The 17,046-nt window shown below is 43.7% G+C and overlaps 2 protein-coding genes and 1 long non-coding RNA gene across 3 annotated transcripts; 2 read left to right on the plus strand and 1 right to left on the minus strand.

Moving 5' to 3' along the window:
* Positions 1 to 284: 284 nt before the first annotated feature.
* On the plus strand, positions 285 to 7,052 carry LOC112148874 (fructose-1,6-bisphosphatase 1). Its single transcript, XM_024276271.2, has 7 exons — positions 285 to 548; positions 2,003 to 2,165; positions 3,064 to 3,156; positions 3,987 to 4,127; positions 4,196 to 4,333; positions 4,924 to 5,043; positions 6,596 to 7,052. The coding sequence occupies exons 1-7, from the start codon at positions 379 to 381 to the stop codon at positions 6,785 to 6,787; spliced, it is 1,017 nt and encodes a 338-aa protein (XP_024132039.1). The 5' UTR covers positions 285 to 378; the 3' UTR covers positions 6,788 to 7,052.
* Positions 7,053 to 8,389: 1,337 nt separating this feature from the next.
* Positions 8,390 to 16,267, plus strand: fbp2 (fructose-1,6-bisphosphatase 2). The gene is made up of 7 exons (XM_024274654.2): positions 8,390 to 8,900; positions 9,321 to 9,483; positions 11,296 to 11,388; positions 11,984 to 12,124; positions 12,702 to 12,839; positions 14,226 to 14,345; positions 15,896 to 16,267. The coding sequence occupies exons 1-7, from the start codon at positions 8,728 to 8,730 to the stop codon at positions 16,079 to 16,081; spliced, it is 1,014 nt and encodes a 337-aa protein (XP_024130422.1). The 5' UTR covers positions 8,390 to 8,727; the 3' UTR covers positions 16,082 to 16,267.
* Positions 10,957 to 16,007, minus strand: LOC118599124. Its single transcript, XR_004948413.1, has 2 exons — positions 15,871 to 16,007; positions 10,957 to 11,394 (listed from the first exon to the last, which is right to left on the minus strand). It is a non-coding gene; the product is annotated as an uncharacterized LOC118599124 (long non-coding RNA).
* Positions 16,268 to 17,046: the final 779 nt, after the last annotated feature.

Consider the following 17,046-nt stretch of genomic DNA (forward strand, 5'->3'; position numbering starts at 1 on the left):
AGAACCTCAGAGACCAGAAGCAGAGCTGAGGGTTTGGGAAAGCGTGAAAGCTCGAGTGTGTTTTGCGTGTGAGCCGTGCGTGACGGCTCGTGTGCGACACAATAGCGGCCGTCCCTCTCCTCATATCGCAGTCAAACCCGCTGGAAAGTGCGCGACCTTTTCTTGCGCAAAGCCGAGTCCCGGCTGTCATTGTTCTGGTCACATCCCGCTTTGCAGACTTTATCGCTTCATCGCGGCGCGCGCGCGGGGGGGCCTCGCGGCCACACCTCCCCCCCAGCCCTGGATTGGCCCCTCCGCCTCCTCGCGCTGCCACCAGTTTCCGCGTTTCTGGCATTTAAGTGCCGCCGCGCGCCCCGCAGCTTCAGTCGCAGCAGCAGGATGTCCGACCGCGGGACGTTCGACACCAACGTGGTCACCGTGACCCGCTTCGTGATGGAGGAGGGCCGGAGGGCCAAGGGCACGGGGGAGCTGACCACGCTGCTCAACGCGCTGTGCACGGCGGTGAAGGCCATCTCCAGCGCCGTGCGCAAGGCCGGGATCGCGCACCTGTGAGAGACACGCGCACACTCTCGAACACGCACACACATGAACTCAGCCGTGACAGACAGGGTGTCACCTGCGCGCGGTAAACTGGAGGTTCAGGTTGACTTAGGCGCTCAGAGACCACGCCCACTGACAGTTTAAACCTGTTCACTCTCACCTGTGTTGACGTAGGGCTAGCAGGTTCTGTCACTGCTTTAGGAGTTCCACTCAACAGTCAGACATGAGCCGTGCGTGATATATATGGCAAGCCAAAGGGGCCAATAATCACCAGGGGAAAAAATTGGCCATGAAAGACTCCGCTTTTAACGCATGTTTTAAAAGTAGCGCGTGAATTAAAGCGTCTTGCGTTGTCCCAAAACAGATGTAAAAAGTGGCGTTTTCTCGTGTGTTAACCGTGCGTCGAAAGCGCCGTTTTATTGTGTCCCATTACCATACGCATGGGGTCAAATCAGCATCTGCTCAAAGTGAACGAAGAAACAAATTGAAAATGTGAAAAACAGGGATTGTACATTTGATTAAAAAAAAAGACAATGTGAAAGTAGTTTCAAACTCAAAAATACATATTGAAAATTTGAAAGAATTATTGAAACTTTGGAAAAAATAAAATTGAACATTTGAAACAATAAAATGTCAAATTATCCTGTAAAATTAAAAAAAAATATGTGATACCAACCAAAATAGCTAGCATGTAGCAGAAAAAATAGATAAATTTCAAAATAGCCTACAGAACTGAAAAAAGTCTAAATGAGCCTAAATAGGCTCAGTGTAAATAGTAGCTAAACTCCAAGACATCCGGAAAAACCTTAAAAAAAGCCTAAATTAGCAAAAACGGCTATCATGTAACTGAATATGAGCTAAACTCCAAAATAGCCTAAATGTCTTATTAAATGCAAAAATGGTCCAAAAAGCTTTTAAACTTTAAAGCCATACATTTTTACCATAATTATAATTAATAATTTTACTCTCCATAAAAATCTATTTTGTCAAAACTACACGTTAGAAATGAGCACAAGATAACACATTTTAAAACTGTAACTTTTTTAACACAATTATGAATAATAAAAATGCAGGAATATTATTCCACAATAAATCAACTTAAACCTTAAATAACTTTCAATATTTTACTCTCCATAAAAATATATTTAATCAAAATTATACGAGATAGAAATTAGAGCAAAATAACATCGGACCATTCATAACAACAAAATAAAATGACCTGGAGGGCCGAACAGAATCACCTGGAGGGCCGGAGTTTTCTTTACAAATCAAGTAAAGTTAATTAATGTAAACTAAGTTACTGAGGTAAATGTATCCTAACGAAACCGCCATTCATCTCCAAACAAGTCATTTATTTTGTTCATCTCTTTACAAAATGACTATTTTTGGTTAAAAAAAAGAATGAAAAACATCTATTGCTGTTTTTTTTTTCTTAAGATGTTTTTTTTTATGTTCCCGTCAGGTACGGCATCGCCGGCAGCACCAACGTGACGGGCGACCAGGTGAAGAAGCTGGACATTCTGTCCAATGATCTGGTCATCAACATGATCAAGTCCTCCTTTACTTCCTGCGTTCTGGTGTCTGAGGAAAACGACAAAGCCATCATCGTGGAGCCAGAAAAACGGGTAGGTGACGGTAAATCAAACCGAGGAGCCGTGCGGCTCAGGTTTCAGTGAGGAGGCTTGCTGCATGAACTGTTTGGTAATGTCAAGCTTCCTCTTTTTTTAAAATAACCTTTTTTAAGTCTACTTCCAAGATGCAGCAGTTATATTACTGTAGGCTGGCCCGGCCCTGGGCTGCATGGCCCCCATGGCGACAAACAAATCTGGCCCCCTGCTGGTCGTTAGATCCGGATGTCCCAGCTAAGGCTTGCATTGAATTACTCTGCATTTGTAGGCACATGTGCTAACTGGCTGCGCCACTGTTGTGTGATTATTGTGATATTTTTTTAATCAATTGACAGAATTTATTAAAAATAAATGTGCTAAATGCACAGTTTTGTGTGATGAATTTCATTTTGTGATTATTTTCCGATAATAAGTGGTCGGCAAGTACTGTAGCTAAAAAAAATGAATTGTGATTCATTTTTTTCCCAGGTTTGCGACTAATTAATTTTTTTAAGTTAATTACCGGCCCCATTTTTTACATGAAATGAGTTTAACAAAAAAATGAGAAAAAAATGAATATATGATCGTGGTGATTTGGCGCCCCCTCCAGAAGATGCCGCCCCAGGCAGCCGCCTAGGTGGCCCATGCCCAGGGGTAAAACCAGAAAACCGTAGGTTACTTTTTCAAATGTTCAAAGTTTAAAAAAAAAAATACAAGAACTGCATTAATCTTCAACGTGATGATGTCACTCGAGTATTTTCTGGTTTTACCTCCTGAAATGTTTTTCAAATGTAAATTTCATGTAATATTTTGACAGTTTTAACAGTCTTTCATTGTGTTATTGTTTTTATTGAGCAGCAGAACTGATCCAAACCCAGACGTTTTGGTAAAATTCTCTGCATCTGTTGTTTTTCAGGGGAAATACATCGTGTGCTTCGATCCTCTGGACGGATCCTCCAACATCGACTGTCTCGTTTCGATTGGAACAATCTTCAGCATTTACAGGAAGGCACGACTACTCTTGTGACAGATACAGTGGATTTAGAAAACAAGGGGTTCTGTTTTACTCTTTACAGTTTCTAGTAAATAACCCAAAATGACTTTGAGATCTCTAGTTTAGTGGTCCCCAACCTCTGTGGCTGTGGCTCCTCAACCTATGAGGATTTTACCACGGCCCGGGGGAGGGGTTTACTTAAATGCATGACCAAAATGTAACCAACAAATCAATTATTTATACTCGATAAACAATCGCTACTTTGAAGCTCCACACAAAAATATTTCAACACAAAAACATTTTTTACAAAACAGACAAACTCAAACTCATGACTACGACTCGGCGCCCCTCCGGCGGCGTGCTTAGCGCTGCGCCTCTTTTTTTCATGGAAGTTCGAGCATGAATCGTGTTCACTTCTCTGAAATGATCATCTGAATGGATGATCTTGTTTGAGCATTTCTATGATTAGATTCATTCATGAAAGTCACATCTCCATGCCGACAGGTGGGAGAATCACCTGTTCTTCTGTTTCTGCACTCATCCCATCCATTTGAAGAGAACGGTTCCATATTCACCTTTTCTCATGTTCCACGCCGCCGGACTGCTGTTAACCTTCAAGCTACTCAAGAGAATCCGTTCGATTTTTAAAATAAAAGATTTTTCAGAAAAAAGATTTACTTTTCTCCCTTGAATAAACTCTACTGCTCAAGTGATTGAAGGTGTAGCTGAGAGAATCCGTGTTTTTTTTTTTTTTTTTTTTTTACAGTAGCGGGTATAATTTATTGGTTCTTCTGTTCGTTTCTTCAAACATCCTTTCACCAGATCTGTCCTGCTCTCCTCTCCAGACCACAGACGATGAGCCGTGTGAAAAAGACGCCCTGCAGCCGGGCAGGAACCTGGTGGCGGCGGGTTACGCCCTGTACGGCAGCGCCACCATGATCGTCCTCTCCACCGGCCAGGGAGTCAACTGCTTCATGCTGGACCCGGTCAGTGCTCCCCGTCCCGGTCTGCGGGAGGATTTCCATCCTCTCATGCCGTTTCATCTCACCGTCAGGCGATCGGCGAGTTCATCCTGGTGGAGCGTGACGTGAGGATCAAGAAACGGGGAAAGATTTACAGCCTGAACGAAGGTTACGCCAAGGACTTTGAGCCGGCCGTCACCGAGTACCTCCAGAGGAAGAAGTTCCCGCAGGTGACCTGGACTCCACGATTAGTCGACTAATCGACGACTTAGCGACTATTAAAACAGTTGACAACTAATTTAATCGCCGATTATTCGTTACTTTATATTATATGGAGTTACAGTGTAGTAAAGTTGAAAGTTATAATGGAGTTATGCCATTTAATATAATATAATTTAGGATTTCTTTTTTTCATTTTTTTTGTCTAATTTGGAGTTTAGCTAATATTTCAGTGGCATGCTAGCTGTTTTGGATAACTTAGGCTTTTTTTCAGTTTTTTTTTAGGCTTTCAATCTCAGCGTTTTCAGCTGTCAGCACTAGCATCTTCAGCATACAAATTCAGCTTACAGCCTTCCCATTAGAATTATCACAGGTAATGCTATATATCTAGTTTTTAGATAGTTTAAATCTAATGATGGTTAAGATGTGTGTGTTACATCACTTTGCGTGTGACCCGTTTAGTCGACTTATCGCAAAAAATAATCGATAATTAGTCGACTATTGAAATCATCGTTTGTCGGAGCACCACTGACTCACATCAGACCTAACGTCCAGCGTCTCCAAGAACGTCCCTCACGCTGTTGTTCTTGAACCTCTGCAGGACGGCAGCGAGCCGTACGGAGCGCGCTACATCGGCTCCATGGTGGCGGACGTCCACCGGACGCTCATGTACGGCGGAATCTTTTTATACCCAGGAAACGCCAAGAGCCCCAAGGGGAAGGTGAGGTTCCTCTGTCCTCACCGGCTTGACCCTCTGACAGTTTCAAACCACATTCAGAAGGGCTGTCTAAGTCTGAGCTTTTATTGTGAAAGTTTATTCTGTGAAACCGTCAACATCAAAGGTAGATTTCCTCAATTGTTCAGAAAAATCCCTATGTTAATTTGAGCTCCAAACATATCATTATCCTGTTTTCTAAGATGTTAAACTTTGTTTTATTACATTATTAGGCTGAAACTAGGAAGCCCATACAATCATAGTCCACCTCTGTGCACATCAGTCTGGTTGGGGCCTTTCGGCTTCATCTGGTCTTCAGATGTTGGTCCAGAAGTCCCGTGGTCTGATCACATGGTAGCATCAAACAAACGGCGTTTTTCATGAGCAAACGTTCAAAACGCTCCGTTCAGCCTCGGGGTCCGACCATCTGAGTCTGGAATGAATGTGAAGCCAAGCAGATTGTAATCTGGTTCAAACGTTTTTGACTTTAGGTCACTTATAGAAAAGTTCAGTTGTTTTCCTTCTATTATTGGTCTTTACTCTCTCAGTTCACCAGATGTTGTTCCACATCGACAGTTTATTCTCCATGACTGTTTTTCCACTGGAGCTTTTTTTTATTTTATTTTTTATCAATTCCACTTAAAAACTTGATTTAAACCTTTTGTTCTTTACCAACATAAGTAAGCAGAGAGCTGTCGGTGGTCATCGTCAGACCTGCAGCTCTTCAGTTTTCTGTGGCTGAAGCTCAGAGTTTCAAAACGATCTTTCCTCACATCCGTGAGGCTGATGGAGACGAAACCTTGTTTTGCAATAATGTGTAACAGCTGAGTTAGAGGAACAAGACTTGGACAAGACGAGACCTGAACAAGTATTTGAACCCCTGATAAAGTTCATGTTAATATTTGGCGACAGTAAAGGTCAAATGTTTCCTGTAGTTTTTCTTTCCCCATATTATGATTCTACCACCGCCATGCTTCACAGTGGGGATGGTGTTCTTGGGATGGTCCTCCTCATTCTGGGAATTCAGACCCAAAAGTTCTATTTTGGTCTCATCTGATCACTTCTTCCATGATTCCTCTGGATCAGGGATAGGAAACTCCAGGCCTCGAGGGCCGCAGTGTCTGCATGATTTCCAGATCTCCAAGCTCCACCCATGACAGATTACCTGGTTCAGGTGTGCCCAGCCAATTAGAACATGCCAGTTGCTAGCGTCATTAGCTCCTGTTGTTGCACAAGACATGCAGGAGATATTGATTAGTAGTACAGAGACATGAAAAAATGTTTAAAAAACTTGTTCTGTAGACATAGGCAGTATACGCAAAAACATATTTTTGGCACAAATGGAACCCCATACGGCCCAGACTCCGCCTTCAGGGCTTGACAACCCTGTCTAAGTGTACCACCAACGGTAACCATGGAAACGGTGGTCCCAGCTCTTCAGGTCAGTGTAGTTCTGGGCTGAGTCTTTACATGGTCTTACTGAGTCCTTAAATGTTTGTGTTTCTGTAATGAGGCTGCAGTGAAGTTTGGGTTTAATTCTTCCTCTTGTCGTTTGAAGCTGCGACTTCTGTACGAGGGCATCCCCATGGCCTTCATCATGGAGCAGGCGGGGGGCATGGCCTCCACCGGCTTCGAGAACATCCTGGACATCCAGCCGGAGAGCATCCACCAGCGCGCGCCGGTGGCGATGGGCTCCCCCGAGGACGTCCTGGAGTACATCGCCGTCTGTCAGAAGCACGCCAAGAAGTGAAGCCGGACGGCGCCGCCCCCGCAAAGCCAGAGTTTTATTCACGGCGTTTTATTCTGAAAGGATCTTTGTACGGAGCCGACGGGATGAAGGATTGAACCAAAACGTCAGAGAAAATCCAAACCTCTCCTGGACGCAGAGCTGCAGCCACGCCTCCAGGAAACGACCAAAGAAAACGTCTGAGCCACGAAAACCTCGACGGTTCATGAAGCTTTGAGAGGAAAAGTCTCCAAAAATAAATACGTTTCTCCACCAACATTGAAAGGAATCTGGATAAATCTACTGTATTTCTTTTAAACCCCAGAGAATAAAATGGTTCATTTAACATATTAGAAAAAAACAAAATATTTGGAATAAAAAGACCAATATTTTATAAAGAAATCAGAATCACAGATATTTTTATTGGTTAAATTCTCATTCTTTCATTATTTTGAATTCTTTAGCTAAAAAAAATAAAAACAAAAGAATCTCAACAATTTAAGGAATAAATAAACATATTTTTACCTCCATCTGCTCAGAATTCTACTTTTTCTGTTTATTTCAAACTTGACTCTTCATTTTGTCTTATTCTCGCCTGTTTGTCACATGAACACATTTCTTCGTCTTATTTCAGACGTTTAGACATCATTGTGTGAATATTTTGTAGGCATTCACTCTAAAGTGATCCAGTTTCTCTTTATTCCTTATTTATTCTTCTGTAAGTTTGTACAACTTGTAAAAACTCTTGCTATCAAAACGTTCAGCTCGTTCAGAACCTTTCTTGTACTTTTGGAACTCAAACATTTGACGATCTTTAAGATTTTACGCAATTTATGTGATTCTTCAGCCCCACGGAAATGAATGGGACAATTTATGTAAATATAAACATTCAGCATATTCAGGACATTCGTGCTTTAACTTTTTTCTTGCTATTTTATCATACTCTGAGATTTTTGGGATAATTTTGAGTTATGCTAATGTTTTAGCGATGTGCTAGCTGTTTTGGCTAAGGTGGCATGAGATATTTTGGAACTATTCTTGAGTTAAGCTAGTATTTTAGCAACATGCTAGCTTTTATGGCTAATTTGGGACCTACTAGGGTTTTTTGGGCTAATTCTGAGTTAAGCTAACATTTTAGTAAGGTGCTATCTTTTTAAGCTAAGGTGGCACAGATTTTTTTGACTATTCTTAAGCTAGTATTTTAGCAACATGCTAACATTTTTGGCTAAGGTGGCATCTATTGAGGTTTTTTTAAATAATTTGGAGTTAAGCTGATATTTTAGCAGTGTTGAGATTGTTTTCATGGAATTCTTAACATTTTTTGCGCACTGTCTGCAAATTATGCAAGTTTTATATCAAAACTCTCACCACATTCATGACTTAATCCAAAAATTAAAATAAAAACCTTTAGCATGTTCATCAAACAGCTGCTTCTTCCGCGACCACATTCAGCAGAAAGCATTCTCACTAGCATTATTGCAGGTAATGCAACTTTTCTACTTTAGCAGTTTGTAATGTCATTTATATTTCTGCTGACGCGAGTTTTCCTTCTGCTTTTAAACGCCACTTCTTTCCCATAATCCTCCTGTTTTGGTTTCAAATGGGAGTGCCGCCTCGATGCCATGAGGGGGGTTGACCTTAAGAGTAAAGGTCAGAAGACATTTAAAGCTCCAGTTCGTGTTGATCTGCTTCCACTCAGATTTAAATCATCTTGATCTTCATTGTGGCTCAAATCTGCAGTAATCAGATTACTTGAGTACTTCCTCGTTCTGGCGTCACCTTTGTTGTGAACTCGCCTTTCTTGTGCAGCCGTCGGTGTCCCGACAGACACCCGACACCCCGTCTCTAAATACCCCCTCACCCTCACAAATAGCCCCCCAGCTCTGAGGAGGAAACCGTCGCTCTGCAGTATCAGACCATCGTCCACCGGCGCCGCACGCAGCAGAAAGGAGTCGGACCGCAGCATGTCGGACCAGTCCCAGTTTGACACGGACGTGTGGACCCTGACCCGGTTCATCATCGAGACGGGCCGGCAGGCCAAGGGGGCCACCGGGGAGCTGACCCAGCTGATCACCGCCATGCTGACGGCCGTCAAAGCCATCTCCTCTGCTGTACGCAAAGCCGGCCTGGCCCACCTGTGAGTACAACCCAAAGGTCAACGTCCGTGAACAGAAGGTCAGCTCATTTACAGCTGAGGGGGCGTCGGTCTGACCCCCCCATGCATGCAAAGGGAGGGGTCAGGCTGCAGGACGGTACCAGCTCAGAGTTCTGCAGGACGGTCCAACATAAAAGTTCTGTATGATGGTGCGAGTTCAGACTTCTGGACAGTCCGAACTCAAAGTTCTGCAAATTCCTGCAGGAAACTGGACCATTCAAACAGAATCGGCACCACAGTCTTTGCTTCTCGGTCCAGATTTCTCCAGAATCTCCGACCGTCTTTTGTCCCAGTTTGAGTATCTGGTTGATAAGCAGCTTTTAGTTTGACGAGCAGAACGTGAAGAAAAGCAGATTTCTAACTGTATCTGAGGCGCAGCGCTGAGCTTTCTGCTGCCTGCAGGCAGGGCATGGCGGGGGCGGTGAACGTGACGGGGGACGACGTGAAGAAGCTGGACGTCCTGTCCAACGACCTGGTCATCAACATGCTGCAGGCGTCCTACAGCACCTGCTGCATGGTGTCCGAGGAGAACAAGGAGATCATCGTCACCCCCAAAGACAAGCGGGTGAGCGCCCCCCCCCACCCTGCAGATGAGTCCTCTACTCCAATCCAGGCCTCGAGGGCCGGCGTCCTGCATGTTTCCCAACCAATCAGCTCTTATTGGCCAAACACACCTGCACAGGTGATCAGCAGCAGGTAAGGCTGGACCTCGAGGGCTGACTTTGGACACCCCGGATCTACTCTGTCCTGGCCTGAGGTGGGGTCGGGGGTCAGAGGGAAGACAAAACTACTGCTTCCTTTTCTGTTCTTTTCAAAATAAGACATTTAAATGTGAACATTTCAGCTGATCAAACAAACTCGTCTCGTTTTTAGCAGCAGATGAAGTTCTTGATGTGATTTAAGAGTCAAAGCAGAAAAACATTTTCACTGACGTCTATTGGAACAAACTTGTTTCTTTAGACCTAAAGGAAGAACACCCGCACACGTTTAAAGACACTTTTCTACAAACTCAAAGCCTTCATCACCTGAAACTTTAACTAACACTACATCAAATTACAGTTGTACGGCCTCCAATCGCCATCCAGGGGCGGACTTAGGCCAGAGATCTGCAACCTTTAGTGCTAAAAGACTCATTTCTGACAGACCAGAACCTGAGATCCACAAAGTCTCACTTTATCATCTAAAAAAATGCACAATATTTATGCTTTTTTGGTAATTAAGCATTTATGTGTGAATTTAGATATAAATATTGCAATAATTGAATTACAAAAGTGTATATTTGTTTCTATATATTTGTAACTCCTTTTACTTTTGACAGCAGCACACACGAGTTCCTTCACAATAAAATCCACCGTGTCAAAAACCTCTTCCTGCTGCAGCAGCTTTGTTTCAATAAGAAATGCAAGACAGTCAAACATGATGTTTTGATCATTTGAACTTTGGTGTCCCACCATCAATTTGTCCCGTTTACTCAGATATGAACAACATTTTAATAGAATCTATTAAAAAAAAGCATAAAATATTAAGAATATTCACCAAAATATGAGGCACAAAACCCTAAATCATTTTCCATCCTTTAAACTGCATTTGTTTAAAACTCATTTACCAAAGTAAAACAACATTTGGAGACTTTTATTTGACTAGCTATAAACTAAAAACACAAATTTAAAGAACATTTCTGCAACATTTCTGACAGTAAATGAAAGTTTTTTTTTGCTTAGATGTTTGACATGTTAAAAATCTGAAATGACAAAACTTAACTAACAACTTCAGGACAGAGTCGTGGATCCGCTCCGTCTTCTGTCTCTGTTCAGGTTCCAGATCTTTGCGGTTCCCTTTGATCTGTTTCAGCTATGAAACACAAATGAAGCGTCTCTTAAGGCAGACAGCCGTCAAACTGCAGCTTCTGTGTCCAGAAATGAGGAGAATCCATCAGAACTTCCCTGTTGAAGCCTCCAGAGGAGACAACGGTTCAGTCTGTCCATTTCTGCTGTTTGTGTGTTTATCACTTCTAACAAAACAGTGAAAAAAGTCTAAGTTTCATTTGTGAGATTTAATTAACTTGATGAACAAAGGGCGACAAAAACTGAAGCAACAAAGTGGCGTTCAAACTGCAAAAAAAATAAATTAAATTAAAAAAACAGGTGTCACTAATGAACAAATCAAAACTTCAAAGTAATCGGCATGGGGGTGGTAGCAGCATGCTGTGGGGCTGGAACCACAGTTTTGACCTAAAGAGCTGAAGCCAGAACGGTCCAGAAACGTGAAGCTGATCCAGTGTGAGAGTGGAACCAGAGGCTGATTGTTTTCTAAAGAAGCAGTTTGTCGTTTCGTGTAAACGTGCTGGAAGTCTCACGAGGTTCGGTGCTGCTTCCAGGGGAAGTACGTGGTCTGCTTCGACCCTCTGGACGGCTCCAGTAACATCGACTGTTTGGCCTCAATCGGAACCATATTCGCCATCTACAAACGGGTGAGTCTGCAACGCAAAAATATTGAGTTTGATGGTTCATCTTTTTAACAGAAACAACAATGTTCATGTTGGGTTACTGTCTTTAAATCTTAAGCTAAAGATCAAACAGAAAAATAATTCTTGTATCGACCACCAGAGGGAGCTGTTGTCCAGCTAATCTACTATGGAGAAAAGCTGCTCATGTAAACATCTAAACAATAAATGTTTGTCTCACTCATCCGGAGGATGGAGAACTTTGCTGGCTCCGCCTCCTTTTACAACCTCTGAGATGAAGGAGCTGATTGGTTTTAGGAGGTCCAGATCCAAACAGTTACCTGTCCTGACAGGTGAAGCTGAGGTGGAGGTTTAGGAAACGCACACAGACATCAACAGGAAAGCACTCGACTGATCCACCTGAACTGCTAACCATCGGCAGGAAGTCAGATGAAGATGTTTGAGCATCACCATCCTCTTCATCACTATGGTCCACAGATCACGAGTGTTTTCTCTTTGTCTTGGTTCTGCTGGAGGACTTCAGCCAACAGCATCAGGAACGTCTGCGTCTGCTCTGGTGGGTTTCCATGTTTGTGGTCTTCACGCTGATGTGTGACTGCAGGTTTCAGACGGGGAACCCACGGAGAAGGACGCTCTGCAGCCGGGGAACAACATGGTGTGTGCGGGTTACGCCCTCTACGGCAGCGCCACCCTGGTGGCCCTCAGCACCGGAGCCGGCCTCAACTTCTTCATGCTGGACCCTGTGAGTCTGTGGACTGCTGAGGGGGTTTATAGTGAAGGACCCCCACCCCCCCGATAAATAAATAAATGACCCCAGTCAACAAGGCCAAATGGGCCCCTTAAGGTTTAAAAGTGGGCAGAAAATGTGAGGACCAGCTGTCCACATTGACTTTAGTGAAAATTCAGTGGGTAAACGCGCTATGCTAGCCAGCCTGTGGACGCTGTAGCATGCTAGCTAGCACCACTGTATCAAGCTAACGAGCTCTGCAGTTCACCAGGCGGCTGCCTAGAGTAGCGAGCTACCCACTGAGTGCCCACTTAACCCAAGGTGGGCAAACACAGGTGGTCACCATGGTAACCGTGGACAAACACATTCAGGCCACATTTTCTGTCACTTTTATTAAACCCTGTGAGGTCCACCAGGAATGCGCTATTTTGATCTGACGTCTTTATTTGGATCTAGATCTCAGGAGAGCTGCAGCAGATCCAAACGCAGCGGCTGATCGTAGTGAAACACTGAACGTCTGACATCCCTGCTGTGTTTTCTGAACATCCAAACCCGATTAAAGACAAACGGAAATTCTGTTTCTTCCTGTCAGGCGATCGGCGAGTTCATCCTCATCGAGAGGAACGTGAAGATCAAGCCGAAGGGAAAGATCTACAGTCTGAATGAGGGCTACGCCAAGTTCTTCCATCCCTCCATCAACGAGTACCTCAGACACAAGAAGAACCCGGAGGTTAGACACCGCCGCCAGGTTCTTGTGGGTCCCAGCAGACCCGGATCCTGCAGCAGACCCGGATCCTGCAGCAGAAGGTTCTGCTGGGCTGTGGATCTGCAGGAACGTTTTAGCTCAAATCAACGTTGATCCTCCAGAGAAGAGCCTCTTCTTCTTCTGTAAATGAGATGACCGTGACGTCTCGTTTGAGGCGTCATGTGACCGTTGGTTCCTGGAGTCGGGATGAAGCTGCTGAGCTGCAGGAAGCGCCGCAGTCGTTCTGCACGCTCAGCTCTTTTTCAGCTTGCTCACAAACATGACTCCGACTTCAGCGTCCAGCTCATCCGTCCATGTTTCCGCTCCATCAGAGTCACATGACCACAGGAGAACACGAGGCCGCTGAGCCCCAGACACAGAGGTCAAACGGCTTCACGGCGCCCCCTAATGTTTCATCATGTTGAACGTGACCCGGTTAGTTCACCTGTCCTGCAGGGCGACTGTTAGACTGTTAGACTGTCTACCACCCTAATGTCTGAATATTTTAGGATAAAACGTCTTTCTGTGGAGGATAAATGAAGAGAGAGACTTCAGTGAGTCCCCCCCCCCCTCAGTGAGCGCATGACTCCCGTCACATTGAACCTGCAGCTCCACACCGCATGACTTCCCATTTTAAACACGGCTGCAGGTTTGAGTCTGGAGGTCAAAGGTTACGTTCAGGTTAGCTCCGTCTCGGTTTGTTTGTTCCAGCTGCTGCGGTGGACTCTGCCCCCCCCACCCCCACCCCCAGAAGGCTGGGTCAGCAGAACCAGGTCACGTCTGGGATCCTTTCGGACCCACAGATCTCACTTCACAAACAAACGTCCTTCAGGGTTCAGGAAAACCGCCGTTTGAACGCTTCAGAAACAGGTTTTAGTTCCATTGAAGCGGCTCTCTCCGGATCCACTCGGTCAGACGCCGTTTCCCGTCATAAAACCATAAATCCCCGTGACCTTCCAGGATGTGACCCTTCTCCCGTCTCAGTCGGGACTTGGTTTCCTGCTGACTCTGAGAAATGAAGCAGCATCAGAGTCCTGAGCGTCCCTCCATCCTGTCCGGGGGTTCGAGTCCTGGAGCAGCAGCCGGACTGTTTGAGGTTCTGTCTGTTTAAGTTATGGACAGAATCCTGAATGAGTTCAGAAACTGGATTTAGATCCGGTTCTGCGTTTCAGCTTCTCCTCCGTTTTGCTTCAGTCTTTGCTCCGTTTTGTTTCCATTCAGCTTTTGTTTCTGAAGGTTTACCTGCAGTGTTCTGGGTTCAGGTTCTGAACAAGAACCAGAATCCCAGAAGTTCTTAGAACGTTCCGCAGATCCTGAACTGGATCAAATCTGAAGAAGGTTTCGTCTTTGTTTCTCTGTTAAAACCTGCAGGACGGCAGCGCCCCGTACGGCGCCCGTTATGTGGGCTCCATGGTGTCCGATGTTCACCGCACCATCGCCTACGGCGGGATCTTCATGTATCCGGCCAATGAGAAGAGTCCCAAAGGAAAGGTGAGCTGTGACACTCCTGCAGAATCGGATTCACCTCATGTCCAGAACATAAAACTTCTCCAGAAACAGAAAACATGGAGGAGCTTCTCCTCACAACCCGTCTGATCCTCAGGTTCAGCTGTGAAATAGTGATGTCCATAATGCATTTTGTTTAGAAAACCTTTCAGAATTCTCAAGGATACTATGAATGAGTTCAAACACAAATAAAATCATCCAAAGTAGATGTATGAAGGCATCTCCTGCAGAATTTCACAGCTTTAATATTAAATATTAACTGCTACTCCTCAAGAACCATTAAAAATGTTCTTGTCATCAATTAAAAAACATTTTTAAAGTATTATTAATTTATTTGAGCAGAAAAATGAAATGATTTTGCGCTCATGAATAAATGATCAGCTGAAAATGATATAAAAACTGTTGGTTAATTAAAAAACAATTCAAATGTCTGATCAGACGTCTCCTCAGTTTTCTACAATAAATCAGTCAAATCTACAGAGAATCAGTGAAAGAGATGAATGTCTGTTTAGATTCTGGAGCAACAAAAACCTGTTTGGGAGCTAAAAACAAATCTATTGGATTTTACATTAAAATATTCTTGTAGAAAAACCAAATTCTGACTGTAACGGTTCAGAGAGTCTGGATGTTTCCTGATGTTCACGTTGGAAGCTTCTCTTTCAGCAGACGCTCACGTCTCTGAGGCTGAAATTAAATCAACCAGAACAGTTGCATTACCTGCGATGATGACAGTGTGAATGCTTTTGGCTCAATGTGGTCGTTGAACATGAAGAAGGATTTTGATGAAGAAATTTAATGTCATTGCTGAAGGGATTTGCTGAAAATGCTAAAGCTATTTGTGTTTAGCTAAAGTTGCTAAAAGACTTAAACTCGCCAAAAGTGCACTAAAAATTTGAAGAATTTCTTTAAAAATGTTTTTCTAAATATAAAAAGTAAGAACTCAGAATTAGCCCAAACTTCAGTAGATGCCAAATTAGCTAAAATTTTTCTCAAATGTTAGCTTAAAAAATCCTCAGTAAGTAACATAGCACATTGGTAAACTACTAGCTTGACTCCTAATTAGCATAAAATCATGTGTATATGCTAACTTGCTAGCACATTGCTAATACACTAGCTAAACCCAGAATTAGCCCAAAAAAAACCTCATCGGGAGCTAAATTGGTCAAAAATCTTCAAATGGAGCTAAAATATTAACTAATATCAAAACTAGCCTCAAAAACCTCAGTAGTATTAATGATCTTATCATGCTGAACGTCTTGATGCAGAAACTGCTGGAAGTGTGATTGAGTTTTTAGGGTCCTAAAACTGTACGAAAGAAAAATAAATAAGAAGAGGCAGAGGTCAAACATCATCAGAGATCAGACGTCAGGTAGAACAGGTCAGGTGTAGATCGAGGGAAACGCTCAGTAATGCAGGGAGAGAAGCACAAACAATACTTCACACTGAGCCCGGCTCGGTCCAGTGTGACTGTGGCCTCCCTTAATAACCGAGAACCTTCACCAGCACTGACCCGGGTCTCCCATGATGCTCTGCAGCTGCGGCTCCTGTACGAGTGCAACCCCATCGCGTTCCTCATCGAGCAGGCGGGCGGCCTCGCCACCACCGGGACGCAGAGGATCCTGGACGTCCAGCCGGAGACCATCCACCAGCGCGTGCCCTTCGTGGTCGGCTCACCTGACGACGTCAACGAGTACCTGTCCTTCGTCCAGAAGTTCTCCTGAAACTCCGCCCCCTCCAGTCTGAGACGCCGATGTTTACTGGAAAAACGTTTGTATTTTTTTGGCTCTTCGGGACTAAATCTGGAAATGAAAATCCCAAAGTTTGTAAAGTTTTTAAAATGTAAACATTTTGAAGATTTTTTGTCAGTTTGTACGTGAACGTGTCGACAATAAATAACAAACATAAAAGACTTCTATTTCGTCAGAAGCCGAGTGACATTTTAACGACATCCTGACCCCTCGGCGGCGCCCGGTACTGCACCATCCAAACCTCAACAACACAACTGTTGTGGGTGGAGATGTGCAACAGGTCATGGGGTCATGGGACACCCAGAAGTCTTTGCTTCTTTACCCCAACCAGCCGATGATGCTAATCAATCAGCATCCAGGAATCACCACCCTAACGGTTAGTGACCCAAAGCGTCACGGCGGTCTCCTGGAGAGACGGAGACCAAAGAAGACCGGATGGACTGAACTCTCCAGCCGGGTCAGACGGATCGGCTCCATCCAACCGCAAACAGACAAATTCACCAAAGTACTTCTGTTTAAAATGTAAATAATACAGAAACTCACCGATAACTTTAAATACGAAGCTACAACTTGTTTTAAGACATTTAGAATATCTTGTTGAATAATTTGATCTGATTTGATCAAAATCTCTAAAAAAACACATTTTATTTTTCCTTTAGATTATATTTTTAGGCAGAAATGTTTTTGTGTACAATGAGTGTTCTGGTCTCTGCAAACAGAGCAGCTTGATTTAATGATTTAGTTTAATTAAAGTCGAGATGTTTATAAGTTATTTTACAGAAAAATGTGAACTTCTAGTCGAACGTCAATCAATAAACCAATATTTATAGAAAGATGGTCTAAATGAAGGACAGTTGGAGCTTTTTCTAACCTTAAACTGGATTAATTTGGTTGGAGACTGGAAACATGTTCAGACCTTTTTAGCAATATTTGATTGT

This window comes from Oryzias melastigma, linkage group LG9 (assembly GCF_002922805.2).
Source record: "Oryzias melastigma strain HK-1 linkage group LG9, ASM292280v2, whole genome shotgun sequence".
Classification (NCBI taxonomy): domain Eukaryota; kingdom Metazoa; phylum Chordata; class Actinopteri; order Beloniformes; family Adrianichthyidae; genus Oryzias; species Oryzias melastigma.